The 17,511-nt window shown below is 36.0% G+C and overlaps 1 protein-coding gene across 3 annotated transcripts in view; it reads left to right on the plus strand.

Annotated features, from left to right (window-relative positions):
- Nucleotides 1-253: 253 nt before the first annotated feature.
- The window catches only part of GNPDA2 (glucosamine-6-phosphate deaminase 2), a 30,537-nt gene continuing 13,279 nt past the window's right edge, over nucleotides 254-17,511 (plus strand). The window contains exons 1-4 of one of the 3 annotated variants that reach the window (XM_042936476.1): nucleotides 254-377; nucleotides 3,449-3,610; nucleotides 10,072-10,173; nucleotides 11,905-12,087. In XM_042936476.1, coding sequence (XP_042792410.1) covers nucleotides 3,487-3,610; nucleotides 10,072-10,173; nucleotides 11,905-12,087 — 409 coding nt within the window. In that variant the 5' untranslated portion in view covers nucleotides 254-377; nucleotides 3,449-3,486. Of the gene's footprint in view, nucleotides 378-623; nucleotides 705-1,805; nucleotides 1,861-3,448; nucleotides 3,611-10,071; nucleotides 10,174-11,904; nucleotides 12,088-17,511 lie in introns of those variants that run through there. The other 2 variants (XM_042936478.1, XM_042936477.1) reach the window with 2 other exon arrangements.

Here is a 17,511-nt window from a genome sequence, read left to right on the forward strand (position 1 = left end):
AAGTAATGCTTATGTATGAGCACTGCAGCCCTACATACTAAGTTTCATAAACCCAAAGAATCTACCTCAATTCAACCTCTGAGAGTTGATAAAAAGAATAGCGGCAAGGTGATGGCCCAGGAACCGGAGAGTCCCAAGTAGGATGGGGCTCCTGCCTCACGGAATTCGTCACGACCTTAGCACAGCTCATCCCTAGAGAACTGGAGGCACGCGCATGCGCAGCACCCTCAAGCTGCGCTGCCGTTCCTTCAGCGCCTTGGGTTACATCCGGGTCTTTGGGCTTCGCGCTACTCTAGCCGGCTGGGGTCGCTCAGGGTTGCTGGGTGTTGGTTGTTTCCGCTGTTCCAACGTCGGAAGTGCGGGTGGGTGGCAGACAGGTGAGTCGGGGCGGGGGGGCGGGGGGGCAAGAAGGGGAGTCGGGGCGGGGGAGGGGGGACCGGGTGGGTCGTTGCTCCCCCGAGTGGGATTTGTGCCGAGACGGGGACGCGCGGCCCGGCTGATTGGGGTCCCGGGAGCGTTGAGGCGGGGCGGAGGGTGGGCCGAGGCTGTTGGTGCTCTCCGAAATTGGGCCTCCGGGAGGGGCTTCCTATCTTTGTTTCTCTGGCGGCTTTCTCCCGACACTTGTTAAAAATCAGTAACAGCCATCCTCATTTGTATTCCTTATAGTTTGCGGACAGATAGGGCCCAGCAGCCATGCAGTTGAGGTGGGTTTGCAGCCCTGGCCTTCCGGGCAGGGACCTCAGCCTTCTCTGCTGCTTCTCCCCCATCAGGGATGCGGCTTCCGCGTCCTGCAGTTCAGCGACCTTTTCAGGTCAGGTTGTAGGAAACAAGCACAGAGCAGGGATTTTGTTAATTTAGATGCAAGTGTAGATTCTAGACTAACTGTGCAGCCTAAGTCGTGTGGAAGTTCCCATCCAGCTCTGAAGTTCTGAGATTTGTATTCAGCTGCCCAGTCTCCAAGTTAATGCACATTCAGAATGAATCAGCACCAGAGGAAAATGAGGGAATGAAGGGGGGTGCCTTGTCATTTTTTGCGTGTTATCTGGATTTGATGTCGGAGAATTGCCCAGAGCCACAGCAGTTTGGATTGATGAGGATTGTCAAAAACTGGCAGAAACACATTTTTTAATCTGCATTAATGTGGCAAAAACATTCTGATTTCCTCTGCTTGGGAGGTTTTATTTGAGACTTTTGTAATGAACTCGGAGCTGTCTGAGGAGTTTAAAACAAACAAAACTTGCCTGTACCCGATCTAAGAGACTTAAGAACTTCTTTTAATGAGGTCGATTCCTGTGGTGTTATTTTTGAAATTTAGCCTGATTTTAATAATCAACCTGTGAGATTTCTAAAAGTGCAGATTCCCTTGATCTCATTTCACATCTGTTGAAACACTGTGTCCAGGGAGAGGAGCCTGGGAAATCTAGATCTTTAAGGAGCATCCTAAGTGATTCTTACATAGCACATCTGGAGCATGGATCTTTCCATCAGAAAGACCCTCTACCATTAATAGCTTTATAACTTACGCAATAAATTTCTGAGTTGCAGTTTTCTGTATCTGAGAAAAGAGGATGATAATTTCAACCTCAGAGACTATTCAGTGATCCAAGCCCTTTAATAATAGGGCCCATATCTTAATCATTTTTGTGACTGCAGAACTTGGTGGTTGGCGTTTAATAGGCCCTCACAAGTATGTTGAACTGAGAAAAAGAGATCGTATTCCCAGAACACAGAAAACACTTGGAAAGCTCTAATGCCCTCCTTCCGTACCTTACAGTTTTTTTTTTTTCCTTTTTATGAATGAGTATGCTGAATATTCTTATTAGAAGTAAGTGTATCTCTTGATGGTCATACTTGTTAGAAGTAAGTGTACCTCTTTATGACCAGAAAATATTTCTGATTCTTGGTGTAACTTTGAAATTGTTTCTAGCATTAGATCATTAATGAATTTAAATACAGGCGGAGTCCATTTGTTGAAGTGAATTTATGACTTACTGTGTACATTATTGTCTGTAAATGCTATTTGTCTCTTGTTACTATGCCAGAATTCTATACCATAGTGATAATTTCTTGTTACTATTCCAGAATTCTGAATCATTTTGTTCTTAAGAATTTCATTCAGATTTCATATATTCACTGTATATGAGTTGTATATTCATATGAATTGTATTTTCATATGAACTGTATATTGTATATTCACCTACTATTCCCATTAATTTCAGGAATTTGATTTATTATCGTATGGAAAGTGTATGGGAACTCAGGATTGCTGAAGCCATTTGTAAAAGGATTGGTGTGGGTGACAGATCCATTTAAATATGAAGCTAAGAATTAAATTCTGGAAACTATGGTTATAGAACACAGTGTAAATATTACAAATCTTGTCAATGTAAAAATAATACATTTTACAGAAATCAGGGGTTGTGAGGAAGTGTAAGAGTACAATTATCATCTCTCATGGTAGTAGGTCAGTCTACATTGTCTGAAGTGGAATCAGTTTTTAAATGACTCTGATCTTTAATATTTGTGCAGTATTTTGTTTTAACCTTAGAGTACTCTCTAAGGAACTAAAATTGCTTTTTTGTTTTTAAGGAACTAAAATTGCTTTTTATGAAGAATTTCTTTTTTCTCCAGAGATCAGCAGTTTTAGTTCACTTTTTCTTTTGTTTAAATTCAGAAAGAATGAAATGTTATGCTTTTTATTAAAAATGGCATGTCTATTATGATCTCATTATTAAAAATTATTTCTATACATTCTATTTATATGTGTGCATTAAATAGACATCTGGAATGTTATATACGTAATAATAATAGTTTTTTATTTCTGAGTTAGGATTTGGGTTGATTTTTTTCTTCCTCTTGTACCTTTCTATATTGAAAGAAATTTTTAAGAAGTGCAGGCATAATTTTTATAAAAACATTTAACACAGAGAGGTTTGGTTATTATGGTATTTACAGAGAAAGTTCTGGATTTTAGTAAGTAACCTAAAGGTTGCTGAGTAATCATTATTAACATTAACTTGCCTTTAAAAAACGAGAACTGCTTTGTTTGCCTTTAGGTTTGTTTCATGTTGCTTTATATAATATCTGTCAGGACAGTGTACTATGCTATCTTACAAAGACTTAAATTTGCCTTGATATGAATTCTTTGTCATTTAGTAACTATGTGACCTCAGTTAAATTGTGTGAGCCCTTCTTCTCATCTAAAACTGGGTGTTGTAAATATTTACTTTAGAAGATTGTTGTATGCATTTAAATTACCTAGCCCACTGCCCAGAACCAATGTCTGTTCAAAAGAGAGCAGCTATTATTGGTATTTTAAAAGTACATATTGTATTTATGTATATATGCATGTTTTTCTTAAGTAATGTTCTTAAAGTCATTAGTATATTACATTTCTGTTTGAATATCTGCAAATTACTTAAAGTGTTCTACAATGGAATTTTCTCAGGTTAGAACTACTTGTCCTGGAAACTGTTCATCACCATAATGAGGCTCGTAATTCTTGATAACTATGACTTGGCTAGTGAATGGGCAGCCAAATACATCTGTAATCGCATCATTCAGTTCAAACCTGGACAGGACAGATATTTTACACTGGGTTTACCAACAGGTAATACACCATTTTTTCCATTTTAGATACTGAAGGTCATGGAATTGAAGGGTTTCCTTTAGTAAAATATGTTTCCCCTTTATTTCTAGCCATATCACTGATTGAACATGTTAGTGTATACAGCCAGAAATGTGTATATCTATCTAGTATCTATGTTTCATTATTGTTTCTTGTATGAAAATTGTATATCACTTACCACTCTAAAATGCAAAAGGAAATTTCTTGTATTAAAATTATACATCACTTGCATCTCCAAAATGCAAAAGGAAATATCCTAACTTAAGTGATGGTCATAGTATTTTTTGTACCTTTTTCTAGTAGTCTTTTGTTTTTAGGGATTTTTTTTTAATTCTCAAGTTAGTTAACATACGTACATACATGTAGTCTTGGCTTCAGGTAGTGATTGATCTCTTGAATATGACACCCAGTACTCATCCTGAAGAGTGTCCTCCTTAATGCCCGTTACCCATCAAACCTCAGTTTGTTCTCTGTTTTCAGGGGTCTCTTATGGTTTGCTTCCCTCTCTGTTTTTATCTTATTTTCCCTTCCGTTCCCCTATGTTCATCTCTGAAGTTTCTCAAATTTCACATATGAGTGAAAACATATTAGTGTTTCTCTGACCGACTTATTTCATTTAGCATAATACCCTCCTGACCCATTCACATTGTTGCATATGGCAAGATTTCATTTGTTTTCATCGCCAAGTAGTATTCCATTCATCAGTTGATGGATATTTGTCCATCAGTGTATCCATTCATCACTTGATGGATATTTGGGCTCTTTCCATAATTTGGCTGTAGTTGATAGCACCGCTATAAACATGGAGGAGTATATGCCCCTTCCAGTCAGCATTTTTGTATCCTCTGGATAAATTCCTAGTAGTGCAATTGCTGGGTCTTAGGGTAGTTCTAGTTTTAATTTTTTAAGGAACCTCTACACTATTTTCCACCGTGGTTGCACCAGTGTGCGTTCCCACCAACAACAGTGCGAGAGGGTTCCCCTTTCTGCACTTCCTTGCCAACATCTGTTGTTTCCTGCGTTGTTAATTTTAGACATTCTGACAGGTATGAAATGATTTCTCACTGTGGTTTTGATTTGTATTTCCCTGATGGTAAGTAATGTTGAGCATCTTTTCATGTGTCTGTTTGCCATCTGGATGTCTTTAGCAAAGTGTCAACTCATGTCTTCTGCCCATTTCTTGACTGGATTATTTGTTTTTTTGGGTGTTGAGTTTGGTAAGTTCTTTATAGATTTTGGATACTAATCCTTTACGCGATATGTCATTTGCAAATGTCTTCTCCCTCTCTGTCAGTTGCCTTTTGGTTTTGCTGATTGTTTCCTTTGTTGTGCAGAAGCTTTTTGTCTTAATGAGGTCCCAGTAGTTCATTTTTGCTTGTATTCCCCTTGGTCTGGAGACATGTCTAGTAAGAAGTTGCTGTGGCCGATGTTGAATGAGATTTTTGCCTGTTTTCTCCTCTAGGAGTTTGATGGTTTCCTGTCTCACAGGTCTATCATCCATTTTGATTTATTTTTGTGTATGGTGTAAGAAAGTAGTCCAGCTTCATTCTTCTGCATGTCGCTGTCCAGTTCTCCCAGCACCTTTTGCTAAAGAGACTGTTTTTTTCCATTGGATACTCTTTCCTGCTTTGTCAGAAATTAGTTAGCCGTATATTTGTGGGTCCATTTCTGGTCTCTATTCTATTCCATTTATCTGTGTCTGTGTTTGTGCCAGCACCATACTGTCTTAATGATTACAGCTTTGTAATACAGGTTAAAGTCTGGGATTGTGATGCTTCCTGCTTTGGTTTTCTTTTTCAAAATTACTTTGGCTATTCAGGGTCTTTTGTAGTTCCATACAAATTTTAGGATTGTTTGTTGTAGCTCTGTGAAGAATGCTGTTTTTACTTTGATAGGGATTGCATTGAATGTGTAGATTGCTTTGGGTAGTTTTGACATTTTAACAATATTCTTGTGATCCAAGAGCATGGAATGTTTTTCAATTTCTTTGTGTCCTTTTCAGTTTCTTTTATAAGCTTTCTATAGTTTTCAATGTACAGATCTTTTACCACTTTGGTTAGGTTTATTCCTAGGTATTGTATGGTTTTTGAGGGATATTGCTTTTCCTATTCATATAATTAGTAGAATTAGTCTTTTCAATAATCATTAAGAGGTACCAAAAGTATGTACTATTGTCTCTTCATTTCATCTTCTCTGCCTCATATACTCTTACTATCTTATTAGCCCTTTACTATTTCTGTGTGTATTTTCTTTTTATTATAGAAGTATTAAGAGTGAAAAATTGAAGACTGATATGTTTTCATGATAATAAACATTAAGTATTAATTTCATGTTTTATTGTATTTAGTTCACTATTAAGGTTTTTCTTAAAAATTAACCAAGTAGTGTTATTGATCTCATGATCTCACTTAATTTGATATTGTTGACTTCCACAGCAAAGGGTATTGGACCTGGAATCAGAGCTGCTACTTTCTTGGTGACTGCAAGGCATATATTCCTCACCCCTGATCTTTGGTTTCCTTACCTTTAAGAAAGATGAGGCTATTAATAGCTGATAATGCTGTTTGAGGCACAGATAAGGTGGTGCTCGTTCCACTCCTTTGTGTACTTTAATACTGTGTGAATTTAAGGTTCCCATAAGTGTGTCTTATTTAAAACAGTATTTTTTTCCTTCTGCTCCTTCCCCCATATGTGCTAACTACATAAAAGCTATAATCATAATTTTTTCCATTTGTGTAATTTTCATGAAAGGTATTGTTTAGCTCATTCATTTGTTATTTTGCTTTTTGTCTTTGGTCCAGGCAAAGGAGGGTTTGTAAAAATTGTACACACCAGACTGGCCCCCTCAGCACCCACGTTTTTGATACATGAGCCCCAGTGGTTGAATATGGCCTCTTATCTGTTTGTTTACTGCAAACCAGGGCTACACTCAGGCTAGTTGCTTTGATTATTCTGTTTTAAATACGATGTATAACTAAACAGTAATTTTAGCTTGGGGGCAGGAAATCTTCAAAGTCATAAATGCAAGCAGTCCTAAACATGCTTTTGTGTGTTTAGATCTACAACTTTTGCTTTAGTTTTAGATAGTCTAACTGCCTAGTAGTGCACTTGCCAAGGAGTATTTTGGAAAACCTTTGTGGATGTTTTTCACTTTCCTCCTTCATTGACCATTGTCAATGTTAATCATGCTCTCTTCTCCTCCTTGCTTTTGAAGTTTGAATATACATTTCTTTTATTCTTTTCTTTTTTTTTTTTTTTTTTTGGAAAGAGAGGGTATGAGTGGGGTAGGGGCAGAGAGAGACTGGAGAGAGAGAATCCAAAGCAGGCTCTGCATTGTTAGAATAGACACTGATGCAGGGCTCAAACTCACAAACCGTGAGATCGTGACCCGAGCTGAAGTCAGACACTTGACCAGCTGAGCCACCTGGGTGCCCCTGAGTATACATTTCTGTAATTGCAGACAGCAAGCTGTATTGTAATTCTCCCTCCACAAAGCACAGTTTCTGGGGAATATCTACTTGGTATTTATTGATGTGATCTTAACAAGCTTCACATGTAAGGGCCTGCATGCTTCCTGCCTCTCAAACTTATTCCCTGATTCTCTTACTCTGAATCATGATAGGATAATTAGACTGCTTATAGTTCAAAGAATAGACCTGAACTTGCTGGCTTTACTTTCACTCATGTTGCTAGTATATTAAGTAATGAAAACTATGTGAGCCTTGGAACCAGACAGAATCTCTTGAACCTCTGGCTTCACTGCCATGTGATATTTGGCAAATTCCTTAATCTTTTTGACCCAATTCTTCAGTCCTCAAAATGGGAAAGATCATGCCAATTTCCCAAGGTTGTGTGATTTACATGAGCTGATGTGTAAAAATACCAGTATAGCTAAGGGGTGTTTGGGTGGCTTAGTCAGTTAAACGTTCAACTTAGGTTCAAGTCATGATCTCATGGTTAGTGAGTTTGAGCCCCGCATCAGGCTCTGTGCTGACAGCTCAGAACCTGGAGCTTGCTTCAGATTCTGTATCTTTCTCTCTCTCTGCCCTTCTCCCACTTATGCTCTGTGCCCCTCTCTCAAAAAAATGAATAAACACTAAAAGAAACTTTAAAAAAAATACTAGTATAGCTATCATAAGGTAAGCATACAAATGTTATCTCTGAACCTCCTCCCTCTTTTTTCTGTTCTCAATTACAACTCAACCCTATCTTTGACTATTGGAATTCTACCCCTTCTTCAAGACTGATGAAATGTCATCTTGTTTGATCCTTCCTGTAACAAACAAAACTGTAATCTTTTCTTCTTCGATTTACAACAGTTCTGCAAACTTCTTATAGGTTATTTACAACATTTTTATTTGTTATGGTTATTTGTATTTGCCTAATCTTATCTTGTGAGTTTTTTTTAGGATAGAAACAGTTTTAATCTTTGTTTTATCTGAATCATAGTAAACACTTGATAATAATTATGTTAGTAAATTTTGCAAAGTGGACACTAAAATGAAGTTTCTTTAACCAGTTCACTATGTACCATATATTTCATTATTTTTTTCTTCAGCCACTTTGATTAAAAACTAGAAAGTGAACGTGTTATTTTTTGTCATCACCATTGTGACTTTTTTTTTTTAGTTTTTTTTTAACATTTATTTATTATTGAGAGACAGAGACAGAGAGTGAGCAGGGGAGGAGCAGAGAGAGAGGGAGACACAGAATCTGAAGCAGGTTCCAGGCTCTGAGCTCTCAGCACAGAGCCCAACACAGTACTCGAACTCACAAACCACGACGAGATCATGACCTGAGCCGAAGTTGGAGGCTTAGCTGACTGAGCCACCCAGGCGCTCCTCTTTTTTTTTTTTTTTATTAAAAATTTTTTTAATGTTTGTTTATTTTTGAGAGAGAGGAAGAGTTGAGTGAGAGAGGGACAGAGAGAGAGAGGGAGACACAGAATCCGAAGCAGGCTCCAGGCTCTGAGCTGTCAGCACAGAGCCCCACGTGGGGCTTAAATGGAAAACCCTGAGATCATGACCTAAACAGAAGTCGGACACTCAACTGACTGAGCCATCCAGGTGCCCCAACTTCTTACTTTTTTTATTCATATATTCTTAAGTTAAGGAAGGAATCCTATAATTATTCTCCTGACACTGAAACAAACACAGATTTGTTTATGCTTCTAGAAAGGAAGAAAAAAAAGCAATTTATCCATCCGTTAGATAAGTTTTATATTAGAGGACCATAGTTCTTAGAGATGGAATTATAAAATTTGACCATTAAATTATTAATTAGAGTTGAAAACAGTATGTTTTCTTTAGTTTTAAGAAATTCTTTTAGACTTCTGTTCTCTGAACCTATATGATGTATTATTTGCAGCCACTTGTATTATTCTTTCATCTCAAGTGAAAGGCAGTCTTTTTACTACTCTAGAATTCGCTTTGTATTTTTTTTTGTTGAAGACTGATTACTTCTGTCATATTCTGTCTGCCACTTTAGCAGAAATTTTGTGTGCATGCTGGTTTTTGTTTTGTTTTGTTTTTTGTATAATTTGTTTTATGATGATGAATAGATTAGGAATTAATCAATACTCCAGCTAGGATTGGGAGGGCCAGGTCACTTGTTACGGATGAAGTCAATCTACCCTTCCAATTTGTAGTTAAAATGAAAAAATACAGCAATTTCAAAAACAGAGGCTGTCTTCAAGTGGCTTAATTTATTTTTCTTTATTGTCCATGTCATATAGCACTATCAAACTGATTTCAATTTTATAAAACCTGTAAAAGAATCACATTTATAAAACAATAAAATCAAGACTCAGATGAAGTATCCAAAGCCAAGATCCCATTTCCCAGAAGTCATTTTACTTTACACATTTTAGCTAATACCTGCTGAAGATAACACAAAATAAGACACAGAACCTCCAGTTAAAATCATAAAGGCTAAGGTTCCTCAATGAGTCCTTGCCAAGTTCTGAGTCTATTTTGAAAGTGGAGGCAATACTTAAATTTAGCTCTGGTTTCCCTTTTGATTTCATTAAATGGTCAACTTGACCTATTTATATATCATTCATGCTACAGATCCTTCTCTAAAAAAGCTTTTTCTCAAAAGGTGGGGTGTTTATTTTTCTTTTAATTCACATATGCTTCCTAGAAGTTTCTAATCTTGGAGTATCCATTATTTCCAAATATTCAACAACTCTAGAATCATTTTCCAAACTATGATTTCTTTTGACAGATTTCTAGTTTTCTTTAGCAAATTCTACTTTACTAAGCCTTAAGGTACTTTGCAAATGTGTGTATAATTCAAAAAATATTTGTTAATTGAATATGTATTTAAATGAATAATGGTTTCCCTAGTAAATTAGAAATCATTAACAGAATAAAGTTAATATAAATATTTAAAAAATATATTTTTCATGTTAAGTTAGAAAATGGAATCTTTATCTGTTTTAGGGAGTACACCATTAGGATGTTATAAAAAACTAATAGAATATCACAAGAATGGAGACCTTTCTTTTAAATATGTGAAGACCTTTAACATGGATGAATATGTAGGTAAGCTGTGTTGTTTGAATATATTATTTGAATATGTTAAATAAAAAGAATATAGTTTCAGAATTAATACATTATTTGAATTTATGTTTTGAATGTAATATGACTATTTCTAGAAGATAACGTACTGCCTTTTGGTGAGGTTGGGGGTTTATATTAAAAACATCTATATTTTTGGGGGAGGCGCCTGGGTGGCCCATTCGGTTAAGCATCCAGCTTCGGCTCAGGTCATGATCTCACGGTTCGTGAGTATGAGCCTGAAGTCAGGCTCTGTGCTGACAGCTCAGAGCCTGGAACGTGCTTCTGATTCTGTGTCTCCCTCTCTCTCGGCCCCTCCCTTGCTTGTGCTCAGTCAGTCTCTCTCTCAAAAATAAATAAAAACGTTAAAAAAATCTGTATTTTTGTGATGCCAGCATGATATAGCAGAAGGAATATGGGACTAGAAATCAGAAGATCTGTATTCATCTTGGGCTCTGCCACTTATCAGCCATGCAGCTTTGAGCCAGTCCCTTCACAGTTCTTAGTCTTTTTTTTTTTTTCTTTTTCATATTTTATTATTTATTTATGAGAGAGAATACAAGCAGGGGAGGTGCGGAGAGAGGGGGACAGAGGATCCAAAGCGGACTCCGTGCTGACAGCAGAGATCCCAGTGCAGGGGATCTCTGAAACTCATGAGAAACTCATGAACCACGAGATCATGACCTGAGCTGAAGGCACCTAAGCTGAGGAACCTTAGCCTTTATGATTTTAACTGGAGGTTCTGTGTCTTATTTTGTGTTATCTTCAGCAGGTATTAGCTAAAATGTATAAAGTAAAATGACTTCTGGGAAATGGGATCTTGGCTTTGGATACTTCATCTGAGTCTTGATTTTATTGTTTTATAAATGTGATTCTTTTACAGGTTTTATAAAATTGAAATCAGTTTGATAGTGCTACATGACATGGACAATAAAGAAAAATAAGACCTCAGCTTAACCCACTGAGCCACCCAGGGTTGCCTCCCCCCGCCCCTCTTTGTTTTTTCCTTAAGGCAGAGTTAAAACTGGTTTTGTGGAGACGGATTGAGTACCATGTATGTAAAAATAATTAGTAAAATAAAGATTTTTCAGACATAAATGTATTTATATTTATGGCTGTGAAGATTTTATGATTCATTGTTAACTTGCTTAACAGGAAACACAAGAATACATTTTTAATGGTAGCCCAAGTGATAGTCAAAGAACTGTTAGGATTCAGTATACTTTGCATGCATGCAGGAAGAATAGATTAGAAACATAGACCAACATTTCAGAGGTATGGCAGATTAATTTCTGTGGAGCTTAACGCAAATCAGTTCCATTGGTAAAATTTTCTGTGTTTGAGAAGTGAAGTACGGTGATTAAATGCATGTGAACTAGACTTCTGTGTTGAATTCCAGCCTCTCTGTGAGCTGTGTGACCTTGGGAAAGTTTACTTAATTTTTCTGTGCTTTTGATGTTCATCTATAAAATAGGAATGATAACAGTATTTCCATAGATGTTGTACAAATTATTTGAATTGATACATACGTGTAAGGTGGTTAATACAATGTCTGGAATATAATGAGCATATATTCCACATAAAAATGCCTTTAAATTGAATATGGTTGTAGAAAAGTTATATATTTTAAATAGCATCTGTGGCTTAATCAGAAAAGCAAACTTTGGATTTATTCCTAGAAATACTTACATTTTTATATATTAACTTTTAATTTAGGACTTCCCAGAAATCATCCTGAAAGTTACCACTCTTATATGTGGAATAACTTTTTTAAGCATATTGATATAGATCCTAATAATGCTCATATCCTTGATGGGAATGCTGCAGATTTACAAGCAGAATGTGATGCTTTTGAAAAAAAAATAAAAGAAGCTGGAGGAATTGACCTTTTTGTTGGAGGTATGTAAAACATTTTGTCATTACTCTTACCTTTGTGTGATGCGGGCAACACCTGTAACTGTCTATAATATCCGTACTGATTTTTATTTTTTATTTTCATCAACAGTAATCTTAAGGTTCTAAGTTAGAATTGTTTAAATTATGTCTTGAGAAATAAGTCCCAATGCCTGCTAAACTTTTCTATTATCTGTGTAGAATTCACAATTAATCACATCTTACAAAATGCATGCTGTTTCTTTAACTAAATACTATTCTTACCTTTTTACAATTTCTTTACAATTCCAGCTCAGCTTTCTTACCAAATTACAGGGTTGAGTCTCTAAAAGTTTGCATGTGGAACAGATAGATTTTAGCATTTCTGTACTGATCACTTAAATGGCTTCATCTCACTTAAAAAGTCAGTTAAGAATGATACAAGACTTTATCATCACCCTTTAGTTAATATGAACTAAGCTGTATAATTATCTTTATAAACTCCAGATAAATAAATGTTTAATTGGCTAAACTCCACTTAAAATATGTATATATGTATGTATACATATATGTGTATATACATATACACACAAACATACATATATAATATATACACATGTGCACGCGTGTGCACGTCACGTGTGCATGACGTACCATTGAAAATAGGAGGAATGTTTTTTCTTTAATGTTTATTTATTTTGAGAGAGAGAAAGTGTGCCCACTCGCGTGCATGCAAGTAGGGAAGGGAGAGGGGCAGAGAGAGGGTGAGCGAGAATTCCAAGTGGTGGAGCCTGATGTGGGCCTGGATCTCATGACTGCAAGATAATGACCTGAGCCAAGCCAATATCAAGTGTTGGACGCTCAGCCAACTGAGCCACCAAGGTGCTCCAGAAGTGTCTTTCTTTGCAATGACAACATGGTTTTCTGTAATTATTATGAAGCCTCTGGGACAGCTAATTAATTACCATAAGAATAACATCAACTAAACTGGAGCTAAAATTGATTTTTGCCAGAGTTTTTATTATGCAATTAAACATGCCAAAGCTCTAAGCTAACATTAAGTTCTCTGGATATATCTTATATTTAATTTACTAGAAGATTGCTTAAAAGTACATGAATTAGACCTTTAGTAGAGCTGTACATTGACGTTAATTTATGGGTGAGGTGGGCAAGTATGGTTGAGGTGGTTGATTGCCCTTGGGGAAAATTTGGGTATTACAGTCAGGCATAAATTTGCATTCTGTTTTGGCCACTTATTATCTGTATGACTTTGAGAAATTTATTGAAGTTCAGTATAATTAAGTCATTTGTAAAACAGGAATTAATATTAACCATTCCAAAACTTGTGAGAACTAACTATGTTATAACATGTAAAACATCTTGCATAGTGGTTGGTACATCAGTCTTCTCTTTCTGAACTGTAGATACTGAAATAATTGTTCTGTAGTTTATTGAATTTCCTGCTTTTTTACTGGGTTACTTCTAAGCGTATTGAGTGAGATTGAAATTTTCTCTTTGAGGAAATTTTTATCTCCACATAGCAGAGCCAGTGTCATTTACTTTCTGTTATAGATGGGATGGTTGTTCTCTGAGCAAGAATCCAAGCTAGGCTGTTTTGCTTTTCAAAATTGAAAGTTATCTATGTTTTAATAAAATTTGCTAATATTTCAGTATTCCTGGAAAGCATTTGCATTCCAGTTTTGTCCATATGGCTTAATTCTGAGATAATTACCATTTGTACTTGTCAGTATCAAGACTAAGGCAGTTTGTATTGGGGAATGTTGAAGGAATGCATTACCCATGCATTCTTCATATTTTCTAAACTACATACCAAAATCAAGTAGAATTACTATAATGTATACCTAATTACTGTAATATAATTATACATAATGTGTCTATATTTTAGTTATATCAAGACATATTTGCACTCATTTACCATCATACAAAAAGGCATGGTAGTTATTAGAGGTTCATTATTAAACATGGCTTAATGAAAAATATCTTGTTTGCTTTTTCATTTGAATATCTTTTTTCCTGTTAATTTATTTGCCTTACATAAGGATCCATGTGACAAATCCCTTGGGGATTCAATGCTAGGAAATAGAATTTACTGGGGTTGGGGGGAGAAAATAAGAACTAAACTCCATTTTCTTTTTCTGTCCGCTTCTCAGAAAGCATTTATAACTTAAAGTGATGTGTAAGGTTGAATGTCCCTTGTCAAAGATTTTTATTTTTTTAGGTTTATTTATTTATTTTGAGAGAGAGAGAGAGTGGGGGAGGGGCAGAGAGAGAGGGAGAGAGAATCCCATGCAGGCTCTGTGCTGTCAGCTCAGAGTCCAACGTGGGGTTCGATCCCACAGCCCATGAGATCATGACCTGAGCTGAAACCAGGAGCGGATGCTTAACCGACTGAGCCACCCACGTGCTCGTATCAAAGATTTCTAGTAAGACTTTCTTCTTTCCCCATAGCTTTAAGTCATTTCTCATTTCTTCTTAGATTTTGGTATATTACCTTACTATAAGTCACCTTAGTTTTCCATTTGGAACAGATAGAGTATAAATTATAGTTATTTATGTTTATGACTGACTCTTACTTCTAGAAAGAACCTGTATTCTAACCAATTTTTGTTCTTAAGCTTCCTGCATTCTCCCCTGACATACATACACACACACACACACACACACACACACACACACACACACACACACACATATATAAAAAGATGATTTCCTTCCTCTTACATTAACATCTTCACTGTAGTCATGTCATGGTCCATTCAAAGGACATAATTACTCTGTGTATACAGGGAGGAGGGTTAGCTTATTGCATTTTCTTTGAACTTTTTCCTATTGGGGGTACCCTATTATTGGATGTATACTCATGAAAGAATCTCATTTGATTCTTTGCTTTTGTTGATCTAGGTTTGTTATTGGATTTTCAAGATGAGGCTTGGTATCTGGGTCTTATCACTTACCCTTCTTTTGTTCCAGGGTTTGTTGGTTAATAAAAACACTAAGAACTGAGCCAAATGGGATCAAAATAACAGCCTTAATAAAGGTAAAGTTGGATTAGAGATTTCAGGTTGGGCTTGAGGCCAAAATGGGTTTTCCTATTCCTTACACCTGAATTTGAAATAGTAGGATAAGAAGAGCTTAAGACTATCAACACATCATTTCTTACTCCTGGTAAATAGAATAGGAATTCCCTTTCCTCAGTAGAAAGGAAAAAAGGAAAATGTATAATCTCTGAAGTTCTCATTCTTTCTGTGACGACAGATTTGTTAAGAGAAAGAGCAAAGTGTGTCGTGCAATCCCTTACCTACCCCCAGCAATAAAATATACAAATATGAAATTTTATAAATAAACTAAAGGTATTACTAACTTTAAAATTATTTTAAGGTACTGTTTTTAAAAAAATAAAAATAAGACAGTGGGGAAAACTTTAACCTTCTTCTTTGGTTACATGATTAGATTCTTTGGTTTGAAAGTAACTGTGACTTATTTTGGGACCAAAAGTGAATTCATTGGAATGATTCTAGGCTAACTCACAGAATTTGGAGACGGGTTGAAACAGCCAAGTCTTTGGAAGAACAAGAATGAAGGAGCCTGAGATCTTCAAAGTAGGAACTCATGGACCCTCTCCTGCAGTGCTATCATCAAATACCTCAGCTCTAGATACCTTTTTTCTTTTCTGCATCCTTGCTCAATTTTCAGAATTTCCTGAGCGAAATTCTGATTGTTTCAGCTGGGGACAAGTATTTATCACTAGACCACAGTCATCCTCCCTCAGAGAGATATAGAGTAGATTAAGGTCCCCTCCATTGTGAGGGAAGCAGAGCAGTGTAGGAGGAGGAGGGAGAAAGTATACTGAGCATACCAAAGAATAGCAACCATCTGTTCATCTCTTCAGCCATTATTTATTGAGGGCCTCCTATGTGTCCTGTATTGTTCTAAGAGGTAAGGATACAGTAATTAAGTAAGTAAGTAAGGTTATAGAGAGAGTCCTTACTCCAGTGAAATTTACATTCTACCCCACAGAACTTTAGGGACATAGGAAAGGCATGTAATCTAGATCCTGAGGTTTTAGAGATATTTCATAAAGGTGCTAATGTATTAGGTTGACTTAAATACTGAGAATTTGCCATGGTTGTTACATTTCATGATTATTTTAAAGAAAGTTTTATAAAGCTTTATGAAACATTCTGAACACTTTTAAAATATATCAGGAAGCTCAATTTCTGATAGTTACTGTTGGTTAGTAAGGGGCTGTATTGACACTACTGATAATTTCAGCCGTACTGTACACTTTTGTATGACCCACATCACCACTGACAACACTGGTGTTGATCCTTGAGGACTTCCTATTTTTTCTGGAACTTTTATTTTCATGGTTCTATCCTTTCTTCTTTATACATAAATAGAAAAATGTAAATATTTGCACCGATGTACACTTAAGAGGAGAAACAGAACAATTTTACCAATCTAGAGAGAAATTCATATTTTTAATTTAAAAATTTTATTAACAAGCAGATATACACTAATGGAAAAAGTCCATACATATTAACCACATGTAGGTCACTACATGTAGGTCACTGACATGTAGGTCAGACTTTAGGTCACCACATTAAAAATTTCTAGAATGTAGTGCTTTGGTAGCTTATATCTGCTCCCTTAGATTTCATTTCTTCCATCAAAACCAGGTTATTTGTTGTCATTTTTGCTTTGTTGTAATCTGGGAGAAATTGGTTAGACTTGTAGGTTAAGAGTCAGTAAAATACACATATCTATCATTAAAGTTAATATGAAAATATAAATGTAACAAATATTTTGACTCAGAACGTATGAGTTTATTTTTTCATTGAGGTTGTCAGAAATCTATTAGAGTACCCATGTGTAAAACTTGATTTATTCATGCTATAGAGATTCTTCATTTTACAAAAAGATATACTTCCAGTTTCATTCAAATAAAGAATGTCATGTTCCCATCTATTATTTAGAGGCGATCCTAGAATATTAGAACTGTCAGTATGTCTGTTTAAAGCAGTGTTTTCAAGTTGTAGTTGTCACCCATTATTAAGTCATGAAATCAATATAGTCATTCACATTTAGCATTTCCCTTTTGTGTGTTTTGCTAATGAAATAGAATTAAATAGAATGGCTCCTAGCAGGGGTAAGTATTGTTTCATGCGTTCTTGTTTTTAATTACTTTGGTTTGTGTTTATGTGTTTACATGTGTATTACTAGATTGCAGTGTCATATATATTTCTAGTCAAAAAAGTCTGAAGCAAACTACTGCCCAGTATTATCCGTTCTAGACATTTTTGTAAGTGAGGAAACTGCTACAGGGAGGTCCAGTAGTTAATTGCCCCATCTAGACTAGAACCAAGCCAAGTTAAAGTATTAAACACCACTGTGTTAGGCATCAGAAGATTTAGATTTCAGTTTTGTCTC

Source organism: Panthera leo, chromosome B1 (genome assembly GCF_018350215.1).
Source record: "Panthera leo isolate Ple1 chromosome B1, P.leo_Ple1_pat1.1, whole genome shotgun sequence".
Lineage (NCBI taxonomy): Eukaryota > Metazoa > Chordata > Mammalia > Carnivora > Felidae > Panthera > Panthera leo.